The sequence below is a fragment of the Xylaria bambusicola genome (assembly GCF_022495145.1).
Source record: "Xylaria bambusicola strain CBS 139988 unplaced genomic scaffold F5B22scaffold_1, whole genome shotgun sequence".
Taxonomy (NCBI): Eukaryota; Fungi; Ascomycota; class Sordariomycetes; order Xylariales; family Xylariaceae; genus Xylaria; species Xylaria bambusicola.
Window position 1 is genome coordinate 1,917,800 of NW_025953554.1, and position 23,307 is coordinate 1,941,106.

The window sequence follows — 23,307 nt, forward strand, 5'->3', positions numbered from 1 at the left end:
CGTATATCTAATGGGATATAGTATTCGCTTTGTCTTGGTTGTGACTAGTGCAACTTCACGTGTTGAAATTCGTAGGAAGTAAGACTGGGTGATGAAATGATAAGTCGATTGATTGATTGATTGATTGATTCATAATTGAATTATCTATACAATTTAGCTATCCTACTACAACATGAAATACCAAGAGGTCATAGTTAAACTCGCGTCATAGATTCTTTACTCCAAGTACAACCCACCTAGTGTAGATACTTACATATGTGTACACACTTCCTCCTACCTGCCTGTCCTATCTGCCCTGCCCTATTTCGCACTTCCTTTTCTTCCTCGCCTTGCATAGCAACACCCAATCGAAGAGAAAAGAAAAAAAAAACGGCATCAATACCACGCCGACCAAACAAACCCCTCATACCCTGAAAAACATGACCATAGTTCATCAGTAGTAGTGTAAGTGTGCACGTAGGTATGTAGGCAGTGCGTGAAACATCCACCCCTTTACCTACCTACCTACCTAACTCATTCATGCCGCCGATCCCACCTAATGACTCCATATACCGCACCCAGAAGGTGTAGATGAGAGAGGAAATAATAAAAAGCTCTAGCATGAACATAACACTGTTAAATTCCCTAAATAGGATTCCTTTGATGTACATGTATATTTAAGCACTATCTATACACACTCCCACTCTACAACCAAGCCCGTCTCGAACTAAGCCGCTTGTAGCTCTTCCCGTACGGACCGCGCTGTTCGCCCAGTAGATCCGCGCCGCTCGCCATTGCAGCAGCAGCCGTACCAGGATCTCCTCTCTCGGGTACCCCTTCCTCGAAGAAATAATGGTTCGCACAGGCGGAGTATCCGACACGCCAGGGCACGCCCATCTCCTTGCCTTCGGGCCCGTGTCCGCAGGACCCCGCGAGGGCGCGCGACGGCGGCGAATTAACCGCCAGCGCGAACAGGTTCTGCGGCTCCGTGTAATCTGTCACGAGGCCCTTTGCGGCTTTAGCTCTTTCTGACGTTGACGCCGCTCTGGCGTTGTCGGTGGTGGTGTCGTCGACGAGGTTCTCTCTGTCGCTTTCGGACTGGGCTTGTCTGCTGCTGCGGGTGAAGGAGATGGGGAACGGAAGAGCCGGGGAAGAAGGTGATGAGGATGAGAAGTGCCTCTTCTTGAAGGATGGCTCTGCTGTGGAAAACGATGTGAATGCTGTGCCGAAGGCGAGGTACAGGAGACACAGGACGTTGAGTACAAAGACGAGGAGCAAGATCGGATAGAAAATCACTTGCCATGCGGACGTGTGTGCGGAGGCGTATTGTTGCGTCTGTACCCCTGCACTGAAGTTCTCATATACAGGATTGAAGAGGATATTGTTTACCCCTTCATCGGCTTTGTGGGTCCACACAGGTCCGAATGTGCTGTCGATAGAGCCTGTAGCCATTGTGTTGCTTACGAGTACGGCGAGGGCCTCTGCCATGGATGGAAGACGTGGATTGAGCTCTGGCTTGTCGAGGGCAAAGCTTGTTAATATGAGCGCATTGGATGCATTGTTCTTCTGGGTCCCTCCTACGCGCAGAAATAAATGTCAGCGGCGTCTTTTAGCATGACCGGCTTCGAGTCTTCTCGTATAAGAAGACTGGAGGGGTAGACACAAGTAGGGTATTTGTAAACTTTAATACATACCATTCAAGTTAATCGCCAACTGCCATTCATATGCTATGTTCACCCAATCAGGTGACGGACTGGACGTCAGAGCCGCGCCGTCTGGAATCGTGCGGTCTCGCGCATTCTTATCGTTCGGGTCTTCGCAGTGTGCTTTCATATGTCCGCCTGATGTTCCTGATAGATTGAACGTTGATGAGCATTTACTCGTCATCCACGAGCTTAATTGACAGACTGAGTAGTTGTTTATGGATTTGGCGAGAATGTACAGCGCAGTTCTATTAGTATCGTTGGGAAGGACAGTGACCATGTTATTCTCGATGGGGTACTAGAACTATCATCAGTACACCTGTCGTTCAACATAGAATATACCAGTCGCTGAGTTGTTCGCCATATCGCGCGGAGGAGCAAGAGAAATTGAAGGCCACATACCAATGGGAAAATAGGTGGCCGACGTTGATACTTCTCACCCCATTTGAAGATATCGTCGACATCTGTGCGATTTAGCCACGGACTATTCGGGAGTTGTGGTATGTCATTCTCCCAATCGTCAACCACTCCGGTATCATGTTTGCGCGCCTTTGGCCATTGTGCATATACGATAGGCGTCAATTCATTTTCATTCATATTGGCGCACAAGACGTTGATGACGGGAGACCAAACACTCGCCCTGATGGAATATTCTCCTATGCCCAACAATTCGCTAGGCTGTAGGATGCCATTGATAGGATCGGTGGCTGCTGAGTATATACCAGCGTGTGGCATAGCGAGCGTCACATTATTTATAATTCTCTTGTACGAATTAAAACTGGCTGCCACGTCCCCGCTCTCTGTTTCAATCCACTGGGAGTCCATTGTTGTGTTATCGAAGAGATTATGCTTCCCAGTAGGCCTGTCGGAGAGTTGGCGCATATTCGAATCCTGGCTGTTCCGTACGCTGTCCCATTCTGCTCTGTATTATAGTTGGATTAGCGGGATAGTGGTTGCTGGCATATATTAACACATACAGATAGGCAGTGAGGCTGTGGTATGCTATGAGATTATTAGCTTACTGGCATCTTCTAAGAACCCCGTAGCAATATCATTGACTTACACTGGCCGGAGAACAGGACATCTAGGCATCCAAAAGGGGCGCGTTTTGGATCGAGGTCGCGAAGGGGAGTTTCGCAGGTGTCACGAATGTAGTATGGGTTGGAGTAGGGAGATTTCACTAAGCCCTGTAGAGTACGTATTTCCCATCCGGGACGAGAAAGTTTCGGGCTAACCACTGCGAAAATCAAGTTAGGAATAGCCATTTAAAATAGGATTCACGTAGGCTTATTGAAGTTACGTTGGAATGGGTAGAAGTTTGTGATATATAATCCTGGCGTAGGGAGAGCTCTCGGCGTCCGAATAGAGATACTCAATACGGAGGGATCAGTGGGAATGAGAACTTACTTGCATCAGATGCAGTGGTATAGAACAATGCGCAGAAAGTAGCAGTTAAGGTCAAGGCGCCGAGGAAAGTAGTCGCAGCGTACGGGATGCCATCCCAATGAGTAAGAAGTGACCCTGGTTGCTATGCGAGAATTGATGAGTTAGCCGATGAAGCGACAACAGTTCAGGGTACTTGGGTTGGCCACAGTATGTGACTTACAATGACCCAATTTCGCATTGTCATCTCTGCCAGTGTTACTCCTCGCGAGAGCCTGCTGAAGGCTCTCCTAGTCAAGACCTGCCCAAGAACTGCCACGAATACCGTGACGAAAGACAATTCAATGGTTTTAGCGCCCAAGGTGGCAAGTAAAGTTGCGGTCGACGGTGTAACTTGCCACCCATTTCCAGTTGAAATCCCTCTTCCGTATCGTGGTTGGACAATGGAAACAACAAGCCAAATTCCGCTGAATACGGTTGAGTAGATTGATAACACGACGAGTGTCGCGTATAACCAACTCCAGCGCTTGACATAAACATCTTTCCTCGAGTAACATTTTAATTGTGAAATAGCTACGATAGTAGTTAGAACGAACGATCCGTAGAGTGGCCAGGTTTGAGGGTTTGTCTCCACTACAGCTACTTACCGCATTGAGAGAGTGGATGATTCGTATCGCCTTCATCTTCGCTGACTATGGCGGTCGGTGAGGGAGTTGGGTTGTACATCGCCGACATGGGGATGGATTCTGCTCCTGGATGTTGCGGCATGATGGAAGCACTTCTCATGGCATCGACATTTGCGACTGCTAGTATATTCGGCTCCAATCCACCTGTAGCTGAGGGTAGGCTTGATTGGCCTTCGGTATCAGAGGGATTCATATTTGATACCGTCGGCGCCGTAATGCCTGATCTTATACTCGTGGAATGAGACGCGACGGGTTGTGGTGACGCAATATACGTGGGCGGCTCTGGTATCGTGGCATGTGGCACTGCGTTGAGAGACTGTGGTGAGTAGAAGGCTGAGGAGCCTCGCCGTCCTACAGTAGAGCTCGAGATACTACGTGCCAATGACTGGGCTGTAGACTCTATACTAGCCCGTGTTGCATCTTGAGACGTTGTGGCACTCTTCTCGGTGTTTGTTACGCCGGCTGACCCCTCGCCTCGCCATGGAGAGAAGGTCGACGGTAACAAGTCACCGTATCCAACATTGCGGGGGCGTATCGAGCCCATGTTCGTATGCAGACCTCAAGCAGCTCGACAACCTATGTCCCAGCACCGATTCTTCAGCTCGCTTTAATCTCCAAGTCCCTGGCTGGTTATCTGCTACCTAGATCAGATAAGGACATAAGGCCGGAGGACAGGCGAGCAGCACTGGACGCACGTAGTGTTGACTAGGGGGGCTGGGGATATCCGCTTGGCCAGCACTTTCAACCAACAAAGATTACATGCGTAAGGCGTGGTGAACTGTGGTCACACATGTAGTGATAATGTTGGTTACGTGCTCTGCATGTGCTTTGCAGTGGAGTTCCCACTATGGTGAGATGGCTTCGAGGACGGCTTGCAATCCGGTGGCGCAGATGGTTCGCTGGGCCGCCGAATTTGACAATATTGGGAGCCGGGCGTTGTCCACCAGCAACGGACATTTTCAACATGGGTCCCTTCATTTATAGCAATGAACTGCGTGTTTGATGTCTCGTGTCACAGCACAAACCGGGACTGTTTGGGCGTGGCATTGCAGGATCTACTGACTGCCATGTTTGTTGGGCGTTCCCGGTCTGACGGCGATGTGCGTGAGTGCTAGATAGCCTGCTCTTTGACGCATTTGAAGCAAGGGCCCTGTAACGATCATATCTCCTCTGCCAAGTACCAACACTCGTCTGTATGGTACTACATCTTGAGTACGGTAGAAGATGATGATAGTCTCTTACACCCCATTGCACCCTGGGCTCGCCTGCTATGATTGATGGGCAATATTGAAAAGGCTGGGCAGGGTATCTAGGTAGGTGCCTAATCAGGACTACTGCGCGTTAGTCTGGAGTGACAAGCGCACTGCCACCGCCCAACTAGGACACAGTTTCCAATAATAGCATGTATTCACTCACCTAGGTTGGTAGTACCTAGTGTAAAATCCATAACAGCACGCGCAGACAAAGGCCCTTTCAGGTGCGGATGCTTCTGAATCGATACCGTACATTGGTGTTTTGTGGAGAGAGACTATTTTACGTGAGTACAGCAATATTGCGCCGCTGACGAAACTCTCCGAAGCAGCTTGGGGTTCGTCACGAACTACTACTGCCACCTTTACCCTTGACTGACAAGGGAGAGGACGGATCATAAGTGACATGTCACTATCACCGTCATCGTGACCGGAGGCCATAAAGGCGGTGACCCATTCTTCTTCTAAGGCTGTGATGATCAGGTCAGATACGATAGTTTCCCGGGTGTCTGGGAAGCAATCAGCTTGAAGCACGCTACCTGTCGACTGTAATTTATAGCGCCTTACTGCTCTTCAGTATACGCTGAGACACATGTCTCGGGAAGGCTGGTAACAAACACGCAAATACCTAGGTAGGGAGATGTGACTATGGATAAGTCTGGAAATCACTCATATCATAACTGTGACGAAAACTACGACTACCTTGACATCTCAAGAATTTAGTTCAAGCTGTGACAGAAGATGCGTTCTCTTCATACCTATGACGGACTCGCTGCAACGTAACAGTGTAACCCCCGCAAATACTAACCAAATAGATATTACCTACCTTAGGTGGGCGACTGTAGATGCGAACACTTTCGGAAGAAAAAAAACTACTCATGCAATAATGAATCAATAGATATGACAGCGCATTTTCGTATCTAGATAGTTCAAACCCCCTTGTCAATCGACTATTGCTTGTCATCTGAGAGCCTCATAGAAGATGTCGTTGCCCCCCATCGAGCGCACTACTATTGGAGATGGGATTTCCATCCCTCGGATGATTTCGGGGCTATGGCAACTCGTGGACGATAAGAATGTCGATCTCGATGCTGCTGCTCACGCAATGAAGCTACTGGCGGACCTAGGGCTCGACTGTTTTGACATGGCTGATCACTATGGAGATGCTGGTAGGCCTTAATTAGTAGAGCTGTTCACTCGGGACCGCGGCTGACAAGAGTCACAAAGAACTTGTTGTCGGCAGGTTTCGCGCTACTTCGTCTCAGCATATGCTCGCCTTCACGAAGTGGTGTCCGCCTGAAAATGGTATCAAGTCGTTTGAGGCAGCCGAGCAGGCCGTTGACCTTGCGCTGCGAAGGATGGGTCAGGAGCAGATTACTCTGATGCAATGTTGGTATCCTCTTCATTTAACTACAATCTACCTGTCGGAAAATACATAGTCTCAATTTATCAAGGATGGGCAGTTGCTGATATACCGCGTAGATCACATCTGGGATTATTCAGATGACACGTACTGGCATAACTTAGCACATCTGCGCACTATGCAACAGCAAGGAAAGATTAAGCATATTGGAGTCACGAATATTGATGCTGCACATCTCGAGCTCTTGATCGACACGGGCTTTGAAATCACTACAAATCAAGTCCCATGTTCTGTATTGGACCAGCGTCTTGTACGAGGAAGATTAGCATCGGTATGCGAGAAGCACAAAGTAGGTGTGCTTGCTTATGGCACTCTACTCGGCGGGTTTCTTAGCGAGAAATGGCTCGGCCAGCCTGAGCCCGAAGATATAGATGCCTTGAACGGTAGCCTTCGGAAGTATCTTCGATTCATCCGAGTTGCTGGGGGTTGGGAACCCTTTCAGGGCTTGTTGCGAGCTTTGTCCACAATTGCGCATGCACACAATGTCTCGATTCCTGCAGTTGCAACCAGATACGTACTTGATATACCTACAGTGAGCACAGTTATTGTTGGCTGTCGCCTGACATCAGATTCGTCCAGATACGCTGAAAGGAATCTAGAGGTGTTCTCATTCAGATTGACTGAAGACGACCACGCCTTAATACAGAAGGCGCAGCAGGCTCTCCTGGATATCCCGGGCGATTGCGGTGACGAGTACCGAAGGCCACCTTATCTGACAGCAGCTGGAGATCTGTCGCATCACATTAACATCGTTCAGAATGACGAGCTGAGAGAAGCTATTGCTACGGGCAGGAGAATAGAATATTCCATAGGGAGTCCGTGGGAGCCTATCGCAGGCTACTGCAGAGCAGTTCGAACGGGTAATCACGTCTGCATTTCGGGGACAACGGCGAATAGTCCAAGTAGCCTGAGTCTTCCGGTGCTCGGAAGACACTCAGCCCGAAGCCAGACAGTGGCCATCTTGGATATCATCAGCCGTGCACTGAAGGCACTAGGCGGCACACTCTCAGATGTCGTGCGCACGCGAATCATCGTCAGAAACGAAGCCGACTGCAAAGAAGTCAGTCAGGCCCATGGATGGGTGTTCCAGTGCGAGGGTGTCCGGCCCTCGAATACGTTGTTTGTAGCCAGTCTAATTGGGTCAGAGTACCTGGTGGAAATTGAGGCAGAAGCTCGTCTTGGATCCGCCGGCGTTCTTCGGCTTTCGTCCTAACAAGGAACAACAAGGAACTATCAACAGAGCTGATTGCTGAAGTCCCATGACTACAAAATCATCAATTTTCCATATAGAAATCCAAACGTGCCTGGTGCCTAATTACAACTTTTGTTTTTGCTTTTGTAAGACGCAGCTGCTCACCAGCTGGTGTAAGTGATCATTTAGTCAGGTAGGTGTAGGGGTTGCTTTGGCGATGTCAATGCGCGACTCCACTATCCTGCCTATCCGTAGATGCGTCTACCCGCGTGGGGAAGCGTCGACCTGCGTGCATGTAACTACTTCCTTACTTTCCCTGGTGGAATCGGGAAGAATGGCTACTGCTTTTACAGGTAAGCATGACATTTGTTCATCTACCTACCGTACCTACATGCCTAGGTATTATTAACAATTGCCATTACGGCAGGATTTCTATCCAATTTGTTCTCTGGCCACGAAAGTGCAAGTGCAAGTGCAAGAGCTGAGGCAGAAGTAGCAGCAGACATAGGCACCACAAACCAATCCGAAGATGGACGACCCCGAAGAAAACGGCCTCGTATCCACAATGGACCGCCATCTGAGCCTGAAGTGCTCAGCTTGTTGAATTCCGACGAAGACGGCGACCCAAATCAACAGACCAGCCACCTCCCGAGCCACCCGACCTTGCAGCGCCCCCACGACCTGGGTGGCTTTAGCAATGTCTATTGTTCCGGCAAAGCCATACCACTTCACCCCCGACCACACGGAGAATCCTCCGATACGATGCCCATACTCCGAACTAGGCAAAACATCGCTCCTAGAGGCATCAAAAGGGTGATGGACAAGCTTGCACAACCAGACCAACACACAGTAGCTATCAAGACAAGCTTATCGCTCGGCAACCCAAATACCATGCCTTCTTCAAGCAATCCCGAGTCACACCCCGTGGAGGATAGCAGCAATGGCCAGGGTCGGTTGCGTATTCCTATGAAAGAACCCCCGCTGTGCCCAGAGCAGGCCGAATTGGTGGACATTATCTTATCTGGGCGGAATGTTTTCTACACTGGCTCTGCAGGATGCGGAAAATCCACTGTTTTGAAAGCATTTACTAGACGCTTCCGTGATCGGGGGCTACAAGTCGATATCGTCGCACCGACGGGTATCTCAGCCTTGGGGGTTGGTGGCTCTACGACCTTCGTTTACGCCGGCTGGAGTCTGAGTAGTTTCAAGAGACCACTGGACAAGGTCCGGGCAGGGGCACACGGGAAGCATGTCCGGAAACGACTGAAATCCACAGATGTCTTGGTTATTGATGAGATCAGCAGTAAGTAACTGTCAGCGAGATGCTCACTTCAGTGCCCACTATCTTCTCTTCCAAGGCGGCCTCTCTCGGGGTGAGAACTACTGACACCAAATGTTGAAGTGGTGGAGAATTTCCATTTCGAAAGACTGAACGCCGTTATGCAAGAGGCTCGCAGCTCTTACGAGCCATTTGGCGGCGTGCAAGTTGTGGTCACTGGCGATTTTCACCAATTACCTCCAGTGAAGCCGTTCGAGAATTGTCTCCAATGCGGCGAAGACCTTGCCCCTAACCGATCCCAAGAGTCGTATTCTTGCAAGAAGCATGGTACATTTCACGATGAAGATAAATGGGCATTCAAGAGCGAAGCTTGGGGCCTATGCAATTTCGTCTATTTCCACCTCAAAACAATCCACCGGCAGAATGACGAGACCTTCATCAAGATTCTGCAGAAGTGTCGAATAGGAGAGGCTCTAACAGGCGCCGACACAGACATACTGATGAACCACGCATGCAGAACTGCAAATGCCACTAAACTCTATGCGAGACGTGAAGAGGTTCGGAGACATAATCAAACACGTTTCGATAAACTCTTATCCGAGAAGTATACTTTCACCTGCATGGATGAGTTCAACTTGAATCCCGAACATGAACATCTTGAGAGGCATAGTAGGCGTTCCTACGACGGGAGCTTAGAATCGCTCAAGGATCATCGCTTCGAGGCAACGGCTGAGTTTAAGAAGGGAATGCTAGTCGTTCTCCTTACTAATCTAGACCTCAGTCGAAGGCTTTGCAATGGAAGTCAGGGCATCATATGTGATTACGAAGAATACGACCCGAGAAAGTTGCCAAGGCTGCCTACTAAAACCGATCCCAATCCAGAATCTGGCACTATACACGGCGACTACGCGGAAATGCGCGAATATCATATCCGGACGTTCATGGAACGGAAGGGAGTGGAGAAAAAGTTTTGGCCAGTAGTCAGGTTCCACAACGGTGAGGTGCGGACCATCTTTGCGGAATGCTCGGTGCATCCGCTAGGAAATAAGGAACCTTTCAGTCTACTGAGCAGGACTCAGATCCCGTTGGCTCCAGCGTGGGCTATGTCCATTCATAAAAGCCAGAGTCTCACTTTAGACCGAGTGATTGTTGATCTGACAAGAGCCTGGGAAGAGGGACAGGTTTATGTCGCTCTATCGAGAGCAACGAGTTTATACGGCCTCAAGATCGAAGGAGACCCGAGGGGACTCACTGTCGGTAAGGGCGGGAACTCTGAGGTTAGGAAGTTCCATAGAGAGAAGTTTGGGATATGAGTCCTGGAAAGGTGAGGCTTATAGACGCGTTGGGTTTTCCTTTCGGTTATGAAAGTGTTATATATAAGCATGGAGTTGGAGGACGAATGATTATGGGACAGGTACCCCTCGGCTCAACCGGCCATTCTAGCAGCTATGGCAAGTTGGGAGCAACTCGATGGTTGATTAATCATGAGCTTTTTCTGCTACCCACTGGGAATGGGTCCATATTCGACGATGAGTCAGTTCTGATTATAATCGATGAGTTACTAAGAGTTCAACCAAAGTCTTTCTCCGAATATATGCCTTTAGTTCGCCACGCATCTGAGAAGCTATGCGGAGTGTTTGAGCCCAAATACTGGAGTGCATGGTTCGCATGCCTCTCTATCGAGGTACTACTATCTGGACTCTATCACGATATGGTCACAACGCGGTGAGAAGAGTACAAAAATACTGTCTCAAATGCATCGTTATGATTTGTGATTAATCCCCATCTAAGTGTTTGCACCTATGCCGTGAACTTACTGACAGGACACCAACATTTAAAGCTGACCCCACACAAATCTCTACGTCCATATCAGCCCCTTATTTATCTACAGGCATACCACCGGGGAGTTCAGTAAGCCCTAGGAAACCGAAGCAGTCAGCACCACAATACAAAAGAAACCTCCCCCTTTAAAGTGGAATAGGCCGCGGGATGAAATATGTAATTAGTAGATTGGAACTTACAGCCATCGATCTGCTCACCGACGGTATCCTTGACGCTGCACTGGTTCCCTTGCTGGATGGACTGCGTCTTGAGCTGCGGGCAGTTGATGTAGCAGTTGGTGTCCATGGCCTTCTGCAGGGCGTCCCCCTTCCACCCGAAGACGTAGTCGCCGTGGTTGCCGTAGCCGGACTTGTCCCCGAAGCTCCACACGAAGGGCTGCGAGCCGTCCGCGGGCCACTCCGCCTTGTTGTTGAACGCCGTCGTGTCCCAGATCACCTCGTAGAACAGCTGTGGGATCTTGACGGGGTGGGTCGCGGGACACTGTTTGTGTGTGGATTTCAAGGTCAGTTTTTATTGGGGTGTTTTGCTTTCCTTTGCTGTGGAAGTTGGATGTTGGGGGGAGCTTACCGGCCCGTTGCTCTCGAATGTCCCGCTTGAGGGATACGCGACGTGGCTTGCGTGGTCCGGAGGGTCGAGCGTCACGCCGTCCCAGCAGCTATGCACGTGTCGTGTTAGATCGTGAACCCAGGATAAAGGACTATTGTCATCACTCACGTCGGGAAGCGCACGTTCACCATTATACCCGCGGGACACGGCTGCTTCGGGAACTCCTTCGTCTCCCCAGTGCGTGTGTAAATGTCTTTGAGACAGGTGAAAGTGAGTTGTCGCGGGACGTTGTTCGCGTTGCGGTTGTTGGGGTTGCCGACGATCATGCGGAATCCCTATAACATAATTAGCTTTGCGGCTGTCGCTCGTGATGAAAAGAGCCGATGGGACGCGTACGGGCTTGAAAGCGGTGACTTTGCCTGTGCCGCTGATGACGGGCGTATAGTAAACCGTCATGCCACCCTTGGCCGACTCAAATCCAGCATTCGGTTTCTGCGGCACGCGCTTGAACGTTCCGTTACGGGCTTGGAAGTATAGAACGGCTGTCTGTTCTGTGTAAGCGTCGCTCGAGTCTCTGCTATCGCAAACGCATAAGCCCAGCGGAACATCGTACCCAGTAATTTGAGAAATCATCGGCAAAGGTGCAGGTAGTGCAAGTTGCTGCCGAGGGGATGTCGAGGCTCTTCAGGTCCATCAAAGGTCTGAAGGCATTGCCACCAATTACCTGATGGAGGTGAGGGCTTCCGGTGACGCCTGGATTGACCAGCGGGTCCAAACGCTCGGTCACGAGCTGAGAGCAAGAGAACCGAAGGAGGGCCACGACATTAGGGACTAGCAGTGCCAGCCCGGCGACGGCGTGCTGTAATTGAAGCTGCATACTGGAAATCTGTCTGCCCTCGACGCGTGGTGATAGATCCAGAGAGCTGAGCACTGCTGAACTCGGTAGTCGAGACGCTGAGTCACTCGCGACGGCTAACACCTTTAAATATCATATATAAATCACGCATTGATATGGGTATCTAGTAAATATATTCTTCGGCCCTTCCACTTACGATCCACGTCATAAACAATATCTGTGTCTGGAATATACATGGGGCTTGAGACGCCGACTTGGTATCTCGCGGTAGTGTTGTTAGGCAAACTATCGTGTAAGAATGCGTACGGTTAATTTAAGGTGGTATTCACATTACCCGGTTATGAACATCCCAGGGGTAGAGTAGATCAATCGGGCAATTCGGTGTCATGCCAACTCAAGGAAGTGATTGACGCACAGGCATGATTGGTGCCTCTATTTTGTCCTTAGCCTTCTTGATTTTCTGTATTCGCCTGTCTAACTTTGGTCTTGGGGGGACGATGGTGGTACATGTCAAGACTCCCTCCGCATTGTCCGCCGCTCTATAGGGTGACTCTGAGGTGAAGTGTGATGATTATTACTGGAGCCTGAGCTGTCGGAGCTTCGGCTCTATGAACAGATTTGAATGCATTTGAAGCATATTAACTTTCTTACTGTTTATTTCCTCCTCAGTCAGAGCATCTTGGAATACGAGCCTACAAAGTTGTCGGTGAAGGCAGGTTGTTGTGGGAAGGCCGTATTCCAATATTGTATGCAGTATAGCAGGTTTACAGTCACTTATCATCGTGTCTGTCACCAACTCTGAGTTATTTTGATACGATATAGACATTGACACATCTCTACGAGTCACACATGTCGAGTTCACCCTCTTGACTTAGAGGAAGGATGGGTGTCGACTGACTCGTATTGAGGCTAAAGTCAACCGCATGTTTCAAGGGGCGGTGTATGGTCCAACCATGTGCAAGTAATGTAGTAGTAGTGATGCGACTATATCGAATTATCTATTGATGTGTGAACTGATATATGGGATGAGAGACGACATTGCGTATTAAGGACTTGTTGCAATTGTTTGTGCTCATTCTTCCTTATCCTATTTTTATTCTGTAGTTATTTCACTCCCAAGATGCGTAGTTAAAGGTACTACATTGCATATATTCAGACATAAGATACCAAGCTGATATAATTTACTTGCATATTCTAGTTTATATATGAGCATTTATTATATATGATATACAAGAGCCAGGAAAACAAGGTATCCCAGGTATCCATCGATTCAAGCCGTCAGATTCCCGCAAACAGCACCGCGGTTACCAAAGTCATTATTCATTCACGACTGGAAGCCAGCGGTAACAACGAAGCTTATATCATCATTGAATGCCGTCTTCGTGTCGAACGTGTTCGGTCCACCATTGCTGGCGATGTACAAAGTGCCACCATAATGTCTCCAGTAGCGTGCTGGAAAGCTCCAGCAGCGCAGGGCATTGGTACCCGCCGAGCCAAGCGCTTCGTGTGAGCAGAATGTAGCATCTTGCGCAAATAACCTACTACCATCGTTTGCATTGACCTGGAGCTTGTTGCTGGAGTGCCGTATGAAGCTCCCTGGGCTATCGACGGATTCAAAAGACAGACACCCACTATTGCCGAGACCAACATGAACGATCCAACTCGCTGACCTTTGCAAGCTGATAGCACTCGACGAGGATACGATTTGAAGTTGCAAATTCGCGCCCACATGGGTAACGTATTTAGTTGTGCAGCATGGTGATGTTGTGGCGCGGAACGAGACGGTTGAGCCAACTGTGATCTCTGGACCACTCTGAAGCGCACCAGGTGCATACTTGGCGGCTACAATGTTGGCTTGGACGGCATTTTCAGTGGCATCAGAGGGATAACCGGTCGTCATCACGCCCTCGTAAAAAGTACCTCGGCCAGCGTTACTGTTATCACCACCAATGCCGAGAACGATAGCACCCTCTTTGCTCATGGGGTGATAGTTAGGTGTCGGGCGGACACCACTATAAAACGTCGATAGGCTTCCGGAGACAGCATTCCCTCCACGGATCGCCCATTGATTCCCGGAATTGCCCTTAAGAACTGCCGTCACAAATCGAAAATTGATGCTTGGGTTGTTGGGGTTACGGCCATAGCCATCGTCGCCTCCAGAGGTATACAAGCCGTTTTCGAGATCGGCTAAGAGCCAGGGGCCCGAGCCAGCGCCATAGCCGTGGGCTCTACGGTCGCCAAAGAAAATGGCCTCCATGTGGCCGTTGCCAGTGTCTAGATTACTAGGCTCGGCATTGCCATAGTCGAAGCAGCATCCATCATTATAATTTGTCGCATCTAAACTATTTGGCTAGAGTCAGTGCTCAGTATTTCAAATACAGAAGATCAAATTCAAGAGCTGCATGATCCCGGAACATGCTGATCACAGTAAAAGGAGAGATTCTCCTCCGCAAGTTGATATAATAGGGGGGATGATTCCAGAGAATACATACACGGCGTACATACCCTCTGGCTCATCGCCAGTGGCTGTTCCGCGAGGAGAATTGTTTCGATAGCCGGTTTTAGGTGGGATAAAGACACCATATACCTTTTGCCCGTTAAGCGTCACGGGAGCACCGATGGCGCTTGCTAGATAGTCGTAGCCGTTGGGTTCAGGACCATTTGCGGCACCCCCAGGAGGTGCTTGGGTGAGGTGGTTGCCCTGGCCTGATTGGTCATAGATTATTGAGATCACACAAGTTGTGCCACTGCAGAAAGTATCCTGAGCAGCGGCATTGGCGACTCCACCAGCTGAGAGTGGTTTGATGTCGGTTTTGGTACTGTCAGAACCTCTGGTGATCTAAAATAGGATTTGAATCTCCTTGATTCTTATGACATGTATGATAGGGGGCCGCGAAGTGCATACCTGGTAGAGAGAGCCGCTGTAAGAAGTATACAGAGCACGAGTTGTACTGTGTGCCGCAACGCAGGGTGTGCCTCCTGATGCGTAGATATCGCACGGACCGGTGGCAGCAACGAGGGAAGCCGTGGTAGCAAGGCCCAGGCTAAACAACGAGCGAGACATCACGATCAAATATTTTTCACAAAACTTCGTTATGAATTAACACGGCCTGTTACTTACTGTCATACTCAAGTAACATCTATCACATTTTATACACACGATTCATCACCTGACCATATAAACAACTACCTTCCGCTTACAGCCTACAACTAATTCATATCGCCTACAGCGCCAAAATGGCGACGGACGAATTCTCGGTATACGCCATGCCGAAAAAGTGTGAGTATGGCCCAAAATGCATGAGAAATTGACTAATGAAATCGAACTACCAACCTGGGCTCATGAAGCTTGCTGGCGTGAGAACACCACGATACCCCACTGGGTGCAAAGCTGTCGAATCACAATCAACGTACACCGAGAACCGATACACAACGCCGAAAAGACGTCGCGTGATACGCTCAGGATTTAGCATCATTCAATTCGGCAGGCAAATCTTATCCAAAAGACAATTCAGAGGACTAGATCAGCTTATGTTATGAATAAGAAGAACCAAGTGGAAGCTGAATTGTCAGCTATGGATCTCGGAATTTGGCATACAAATGATAGTTTGTCTCAGATGTTCAAAGAACCGCTTTCCGACTTGGTCTCCCGTATCATTAGTTTCCCGACACCCATCAAGATAGGCCTGAGAATTCCGAATTAACAGAGGTTTGGAATGTGCCGGCTTAGATCACCGCCGCCCACGCCGCCCTCGACGACGCCGTATCGCCTGGACTCGTAGGTCGGATCTTCGTCTCTATCCAGAATTACTTAGACCGCCTACCGGAACCTGGCAAGCTACCCTTTCTCCGACCCCGCTGTTCATTGGTACTTGAGGTTGGGTAAATGAAAACGAGCACCAAGTATGCCATATAAGAGCTAGTCAGGTATCGAACAGACAGTGTTCTGCTAACAAGGGCCATTCTCGCAAGCCAAAGTGGTTGGCATGCTATGATTCAAAGTTCTCGTACCAGCTCGAGCGACCTTCAAAGCAAGCCATAGTATCATCTCTTGTCTGTCAGTGGTGATGACGGTAGGCCAATGCTAAGCCTTTGCCACCCCCTTGCTTTTGAATGAATACTAGCAGACTATTTCAAGAGCATTCAACTCACAAAACTGACCATTGTGATAAGTACTGGGAAAGGCAACCTCGACCACCTCCCCTTAACATCCCAGATAAAGTCTGGACACATTAATACATAGGGAACTGGGAAGATTAATTACAGTTTGGGGTAGCGGATACAATTGATACGCAGCTATAGGCGTTTCCTACAGATAGTAAAACTGGGAAATCAAAGGAAATATCTATATTCTTTCAAGTAAACATGACGCAGACATGTCCTAATCCTCCAATAGACCTCGTTGTTTTGTAACTGTTAACACCATTGCGGCGGAAAATAGGAGGTGGGTTGGACTGTTTGTTGGAAAAGGACCGTACTCTTGCATATAGAGAAAGTCGTCTCCAACATTTTTATGCCCGAGCATGTGCTTGATCCAGCCTGTTGTGAACTCCGCTACGATAAAGTACATCTCGTGGTGATCTTGGCTTATCAACAGGCGCCTGGGTTTATTTTTATGATCAGCTGTAACGAGTCAAGAGAAGAATGTGCGTGTCTCATACCTGAATGTCTTCTTTTCGTTCCCCTTCTCGTCCCAATTGAAAGGTAGCCAACTCATGATCCACGCGACTAACTCGGCACCTTCCTGCCACACAATACGGCTTTGCTGCCTCGCACGCAGGCCTGCCTTGACTTCAACAATTGCCAAGGGCTGCTTGTTATCAACCAATTCCAAAATGCCGTCAACCCTTGCGACAAAATTCCCCCCGTTGTGCATTACAAACTTGAAAGCTTTCTGTTCGTAAGACCACGACAAACCTGATCTCTCCAGATTAAACAAGTCTAACGTGGAGCAAAAGTGAATCAAAGCCGTATTGACGGTGACCTCATTGCCTTGATCTCCGGAGAGATGTTGCTCGGGACTCACCGGTGACAGCAATTGCGAATGCAGTTGAATCGGCGAGCCCAAGCCGGCTTGGGCCAAGGCTTTGTTGATTTCCTCAACATCAGCTTTAATACTTTGGGTCGCTTGAGGTGGGGTTCTTGGACGTTCTGGTTGCGGGAGTGGTTGAGCTTTACTTCGAGTTCGGTGAGCAACGCTCGTCTCCGGGTCCGAGCATACTAGCGCTTGAAAACCGCTCCGACTGGTTCCCCACCGAGCTCTCACTTGATACTCCCAAACGGTGGCGTATTGCCCGAGGTCGCCAGGAATTTTTTTTTCACCTGACACGGCGGCGAGAAATTGATTCCATTCTCGCGATGCGGACAGCTTTTCTTTCATCTCTTCAAAAGTCGTCAGGTCCACATACTTTTTCAGGTTACTATTCAGCTGGGATCCGTTCTTCTGATTGGGACATAGGATCCTGAGAGCTATGAACTGTTCCGAATTGATGTTGGATCCCGGCCTGAGCCTCTCGTCGGCTAAACCAGAGACCCCCCCGAACCCCTTGACGTCAAGGGTGGCACACAGCTTCCTCCAAGCTTCCGGCTTTCGTGGCAAGTCCATGATGAGAATAATATTGAGGGAATAAACAGATGGCGCTTGGCCGAAGGAGAGTGGGTTGGTGCTCGTTTCAATAGACAATATGAAGCAACAACGGAGTTCCTTCGGAAACTTTTGGTCTGCTGCCTTTGTGTTAGAAGTAGGCACGGACCCAATATTTAAGCACAAAACACGATGTCTTTGGGTATTATCCGGATACCGTCAGGTCCTTGACCATCTCGCATCCGTATACAGATAATTCAAGTATCATAGATCGCACACGCAGCAAGGTGACAAGACACGGCCAATTCCCCATGACAGACGCATATCCGCAATTGCGACTAGGGTAGTGATGACCCCTAATTTCTAGAAACTCATCAGTCACAAGCCCGCACTACGCTATTCACATAGTGTGTGTACACGTGTAGATTTCTATGGACGTTTTAGATTAGCCAGCCGCAGCTGGCGAGGGCTCGGCAGCTTCTGGGACGAGGCCAAACTTACTTTTAGCGAAGGCTCATCGAATCGGATGCGTACGACTAATAGGTCCTAATACAAGTCACACCCACTGTCCTTCGGGATTAACAGAAAGTTAATAGAGTATTGGCCCTGCAATCTCGTCCGGCAAATCCTTTGATCACGGACAGCGTAATAATTTATGACAGAAAGCAATCGGCTCGGGTGGTATGTTATCCAACGATAGGTGCCCAAGCTATAAGGGTCTAAACCAACTAGATTATCAACCAGATTCTTTCAGCCGAAGGAACTCAAAATTCTACTAGATTTTGCCCTTACTATAAGTCAATATGTAACAGCAGGGCGCTAACATTAGTATAACACTGCTTAATTGGTTCTGTATACTGTAGGTCTCGCGTGTTGATGGCAGTGTCTAGATGGTAGTATGATACGTATTCTTCAAAGGTATTATTCTTCAAAGGTACATGTCGCTTGTAAGCTGCCCTGCTCAGCCTTCCCTGTTTCGTCGATTGTACACCAAGGTTACAGCAACTCCAAGTGATCGGCAGTTGTTATCTCTGCGGTTTTCCGATTTTGACAACTCCCGCCATATGATAATTTTAAAATTCCGTCACATGCGCTCTGCGGCGTACCGCCTGCAGCTGTCTAATGCAAATGAAACATTACTATGCACTGGAACCTGTTGGATATACCGGTACTAGACGCTTACGGCGACAGACTCGACCGAGATCCAAGCACACGATGTATGCATCTGTAGGCTAGATAAACGATTGGGCGCCGCCTCGCTTCGTATCTTCCCCTGCAACCTCATGGCACGCCATGTGCTTGCACCAGCGCATGACGACGCGGTGCTCTAGCACTATGAAAGGAGCCGAAGAAGCCCCTAGATGGATAGTTGGGGGCTTTGGACGCTCGAGCCAGTCGGTGGGTTTTGCAGGTGGCCAGTGCGCCTATCATAGGACCAGATAACTTACCTACCACCTAACAATACCTCCCCCCCCTCCCCAAAACAGCAATTGTCAATTTCCTCACCGCAGTACTAGATGATGTCGACTACATTACAATTGGGGACGGAGGTGTGGAAGAACACAATATCAGAGTTCAATCCCGCTCAAGATGGCAACCTGTGTTATTCGCAGGCCATCTCGATTTCCGCCTTGTTATTACAGGTGATCGAAAGCGTTTGGGAAGCAGACGGCTATGAACTTCATCAGTAAGCTTTGCCGGCCATCTTCCTAGAGTATCGGTTGTGTACCAATAATTTCTAGGAGTCAATCCGAATATTACAATAACTTGGTCCAGTGGAACGAATGGGCAGTACAGCATGGCAAAAAGGCAGCCCTGGATAAAGACTGGGCAGTATCATCAGTTCTCGAAAAGGAGGGGGGCCATCGTATTCTCCTGCTATCCAGTCAACTTGAACATGTACCCAAGTTTCTTAATGTCCTTGAGATATATCTGGTGTTGTGTACGATCCGTCATCTTGATTCCCATCCCAATAAGGACGATTTCAAAGTAAGGACACCTCTTCTCGAGATACATTATACCGCACTAACAGATTTGTCGTGAATAGCTTACCATGGTCTCTATGTGCGGGAATACGTGTCATGTTGTTCATATGTCATGCTCTAGGACAAAGGTTCTAGATATGAAGATATTGCCCGAGGTCAAACTTACAACGGCCAGTTTCAAAGAGGATATCCAAAATATCTTGAAATCGTTGGCGGAAGCCACCCTTGAGAGAGTCGACCTTAGGAAAACCGTCGAGATGGCTTCTTGGTCTGCCTTATAAGCCGGTCGTACTATACAGAATCTTTTCTCTTAGTCTCAAAGGTGAGAAACACGGTTATGCCTTCTACTCACGCGGATCATCCTGCATCCTGTTGAATCGTTTTCTCCAGCATATTAATGAAACGCGGTATCCTTTCGACACCCCTGATATCTACAATTGATTAATGAAGGATTTAGGGTAAATAGGGAAACAGGGTGGTAGAATTCGCCCTATAAGATGGGAGGCATCTCATTTTTAATCGTTCATTTCCTCCTGTCAGTCACGTTGATTTAGCTATTATTAATTAACCTCATTCTATTCTATGAAGCTAGTCCCTGTCGTTTAATAACTCTACTGGCTAACATCCCTAGGATACGTAAGCCAATTGCTTGCATGTTGCCCTAGAACCCTTATACGCGTGACCCCGTGGATAGCTCCAACCGCGTTTTTCTACACCGCTTCTTTCCTCACGATGTTTTAACTATTGATCGACTCGTCGTTTTCTACTCCTAACCTCACTTTCACTTCTTCGCATCCCCAGCAGTACATATCTCGGGCTCATGTATAGAAAGAGCGATGCAACATAAGTGATGGAGACCTTGTTGGCATCTTTACCGAGGGAATCCCGATGCTGCATTGATCGACTGAACGATGGACCTTCAGATACCTTGCCTCCCTAGGTCGGTTGATTGAATCTTTGAAGTCTAAAGACCATGAGAAACGCAGGTGTCTTGATCTCGACGAGATCTGCATCGCTACCGACGATGGCTAAAACTACTAAGGAATCCTGGCCCTGTTCTTAGTGTGGCATTTCGTATTTCAGTGCTGGGCAGCAGCTATTTGGATCGGTATTTAACACCACCTCTAGTTCTGGTGCACTCTGCGGCCGAACCCACAACCACTTCCTCGGGGAGGATTCCGCGCTGTTAAATGGCCTTTCGAAGACAAATCTCGCACCATCGCACTGATTGAAAAGATTGCTGCTAAAGCTAGCTTTAAGGATGGTGCTACGGCTAGAACTTAATACGAACCACTTCTTAATCGTAACCACCCCAACGACGCGCCCAAAAAGAAAACGGTTCCAAAGCATGTTAAAATCAAACCCAACAGCTTAATAATTCCATTTCCGTTAATATAGTAGACCGGTAAAGTCAATATACCGATAGCAAAATGGAAGCCTAACAATTATAGGGTGGACTGCATTGCTATAACCTGTATAATAAATCAGTATAAGCTCTTGAACCGAATTCCTAATATTGTAAGCTTCTATGGAAACGTTTTTTTTTACATTTCTCAGGGGTAGTGTATTAAACGAATCAGTGGGGATCTTATGAAATGCCCTTAGGTGCTGATACAAGTGGTCAGTGCGAGAGAATTCTTCCCTGCATAGTTGGCAAGAAACTCTGGTGACTCTGTTCTTAGATGAAATGTGCCTCTAGTCTGGGACGGGGGCTATGCCTTTGCCCTTAACATTATCTCGGCCCTCTGTTTCGTCTATATCCATTGGATCCGAAACTATACTCGCATGTTCCTCTTTAGAATCTTCGATTGCTGGATCTGAGTCCCAGGACAAATCCTCGATGCTTCTTCCAGCCAAGATAGTCGAGTTGCTTTCGTCCTCATCCCTGTCGTTCCCGAGGCCTCGTGGGAGGGCGAAAAGCGCAAGCTGCTCCATGTGATGGGCGACATGCCTTCTAAACGTGTTCAGATTGACGAGAACGGGATTGTCGAGTTGAATTGAAGGATCGTCGTAGCTTTTCCGTATGGGGTTGTGTTTCAACGTGTCGTGCCACTCATCACAGAATGGACATTCAGCAGCCGAGATTTCGTCAACACCTCGTTTACTGGCGTCCTTTACAGCTTCCAACCCGTCCGTATCAAGTGGTAGGTCGCCGTGTGTAGATTTTATATGATGCTCGAATATCCCAGGCGTCTCAAACGGACCTGCTTCGCACAGAATGCAGACCCACTGCCGACGATGGCAATAGAGCTCGTGATCGAACCACGACGAGCGGTTATGAAAAAGCAGATCGTCGCATTCGCCCTCTCCAAGACAACACACGTAAGGTTTGAGATCCGCGAATACATGATGCTTCCAAGCTCGCTGCGTGTCAAAGTTGCAAACGACCCAGCAGAAAGGACACTCAAACTCGGAGTCCCTGTTCTTCTTGATGTCCATAAGGTTGGGGACGAGCAGCCTTCCATTGTCAGTTCTACGAGAATTGGCATATCTGTGTGGGGCGTCCAGAGCTCCCTTGATCTGGTGTAGGATCACGGGAATGGCCTTAGTCGTGGTCTGCATTGACTTTTCAATGGAATCTTTCAAGACTGGCTGTAGAGATTCTGAAGTGGTACCTCCCATAGGGTCCGGAGCTGGAGTCCGAGGTACTTCGGGTGTTGGGTTATGGAGGCGATCTCGGCGTTCTCTTGCGTGCCGGAAGAACTGGCGACGTTTCGTGTTAGCACGTCCAAAGCGCTCGCACAGCCATCTTGTTTCTAGCCGTCTCAATTTTGGGTATCGTTCCTGTACGTGAATGATGTCAAAGTGGTCGCTGAATGGATCCTCATGACTTGGAGGTTTGGGAAATCGATCCTGGCCAGCTGTTGGCTTCCTTACTAAGGCTGTGAGCCGAAATAAACTACTGATGCATTCATTTGCAATGTCAAGCTGGGTGGTAGCTTGATCATCGGTGGAATCGGATTCAAGCACGTCAGTCTGATCCAATGAATCAGTAAGCGTGAGCTCTGGCACCACGGGCGGCGCGGTCGAGGCCGTATCCTCCTGGTTACCAGACGTAATATCGAGCACTGAAGACCGTCAGTAAATAGAATAGCGCCGAGACAATAGTATACTTTACGATTCTCTATAGCTTCCGCGATGTCCCTTAGCAAGTCACACACATCTCCTAGAAGCTCGGGGGCGACGGAGGAAAGGCGATGTAAGAGGGAGCGGCGAGAAAACGATGGTCCAGCCCCTACATTGACGGCCCAGAGCCGGAATCTATCGTGCGAATCTTGCACAGTAGATGGTTGCATGGAATGGTGCTTGCTTGGCAGCTGAGACCTGAGAGCCAAGAATCCCTGCTCGACGGTTATCGATTGTTCCGCTATAGATTCCGCTGATATGGATTGGCTGGCCATCGCAAGCAGCCCTCCTGCCTCAGGGAATAGAATAGAGTGGGCGCCGTGAAAGATGATCACACTGAAGCGTATACGTCCGAACTTCAATTCTCGTCGGATTCTCTACGCTCGCGGTATAGGAAATATGCTTGGGGACTTAGGGATTGGATTGTAACCGGGACAATTTTCAGCCCCGAAGGCAGGGTTGGTTGGGGCTGG

General features: G+C 48.8%; 7 protein-coding genes across 7 annotated transcripts; 2 read left to right on the top strand and 5 right to left on the bottom strand.

Moving 5' to 3' along the window:
- Positions 1–684: 684 nt before the first annotated feature.
- On the bottom strand, positions 685–4,295 carry F5B22DRAFT_641186 (uncharacterized protein; the record flags this gene model as incomplete). Its single annotated transcript, XM_047977955.1, has 8 exons — positions 685–1,556; positions 1,674–1,980; positions 2,085–2,604; positions 2,660–2,684; positions 2,746–2,919; positions 3,090–3,210; positions 3,289–3,638; positions 3,713–4,295. The coding sequence occupies 8 exons, from the start codon at positions 4,293–4,295 to the stop codon at positions 685–687; spliced, it is 2,952 nt and encodes a 983-aa protein (XP_047836606.1).
- A 1,417-nt stretch (positions 4,296–5,712) lies between these two features.
- Positions 5,713–7,816, top strand: F5B22DRAFT_584209 (Aldo/keto reductase). The gene is made up of 3 exons (XM_047973413.1): positions 5,713–6,170; positions 6,229–6,390; positions 6,484–7,816. The coding sequence occupies exons 1-3, from the start codon at positions 5,984–5,986 to the stop codon at positions 7,635–7,637; spliced, it is 1,503 nt and encodes a 500-aa protein (XP_047836607.1). The 5' UTR covers positions 5,713–5,983; the 3' UTR covers positions 7,638–7,816.
- A 2,956-nt stretch (positions 7,817–10,772) lies between these two features.
- Positions 10,773–12,160, bottom strand: F5B22DRAFT_632646 (uncharacterized protein; the record flags this gene model as incomplete). Its single annotated transcript, XM_047976719.1, has 6 exons — positions 10,773–10,813; positions 10,917–11,217; positions 11,305–11,392; positions 11,452–11,618; positions 11,680–11,829; positions 11,897–12,160. 6 exons carry the CDS (start codon positions 12,158–12,160, stop codon positions 10,773–10,775), a joined length of 1,011 nt encoding a protein of 336 aa, XP_047836608.1.
- Positions 12,161–13,463: 1,303 nt separating this feature from the next.
- F5B22DRAFT_653277 (Arabinosidase B) lies at positions 13,464–15,203 on the bottom strand (the record flags this gene model as incomplete). Its single annotated transcript, XM_047979704.1, has 3 exons — positions 13,464–14,481; positions 14,632–14,978; positions 15,045–15,203. 3 exons carry the CDS (start codon positions 15,201–15,203, stop codon positions 13,464–13,466), a joined length of 1,524 nt encoding a protein of 507 aa, XP_047836609.1.
- A 1,108-nt stretch (positions 15,204–16,311) lies between these two features.
- On the bottom strand, positions 16,312–17,852 carry F5B22DRAFT_26934 (uncharacterized protein). The gene is made up of 2 exons (XM_047970180.1): positions 16,801–17,852; positions 16,312–16,740 (listed from the first exon to the last, which is right to left on the bottom strand). Exons 1-2 carry the CDS (start codon positions 17,742–17,744, stop codon positions 16,521–16,523), a joined length of 1,164 nt encoding a protein of 387 aa, XP_047836610.1. The 5' UTR covers positions 17,745–17,852; the 3' UTR covers positions 16,312–16,520.
- Positions 17,853–19,243: 1,391 nt separating this feature from the next.
- On the top strand, positions 19,244–19,989 carry F5B22DRAFT_641192 (uncharacterized protein; the record flags this gene model as incomplete). The annotated part of the gene is made up of 3 exons (XM_047977956.1): positions 19,244–19,410; positions 19,466–19,712; positions 19,771–19,989. 3 exons carry the CDS (start codon positions 19,244–19,246, stop codon positions 19,987–19,989), a joined length of 633 nt encoding a protein of 210 aa, XP_047836611.1.
- Positions 19,990–21,268: 1,279 nt separating this feature from the next.
- On the bottom strand, positions 21,269–23,290 carry F5B22DRAFT_27067 (uncharacterized protein). Its single transcript, XM_047970194.1, has 2 exons — positions 22,827–23,290; positions 21,269–22,776 (listed from the first exon to the last, which is right to left on the bottom strand). Exons 1-2 carry the CDS (start codon positions 23,107–23,109, stop codon positions 21,404–21,406), a joined length of 1,656 nt encoding a protein of 551 aa, XP_047836612.1. The 5' UTR covers positions 23,110–23,290; the 3' UTR covers positions 21,269–21,403.
- Between the last annotated feature and the right edge of the window lie 17 nt (positions 23,291–23,307).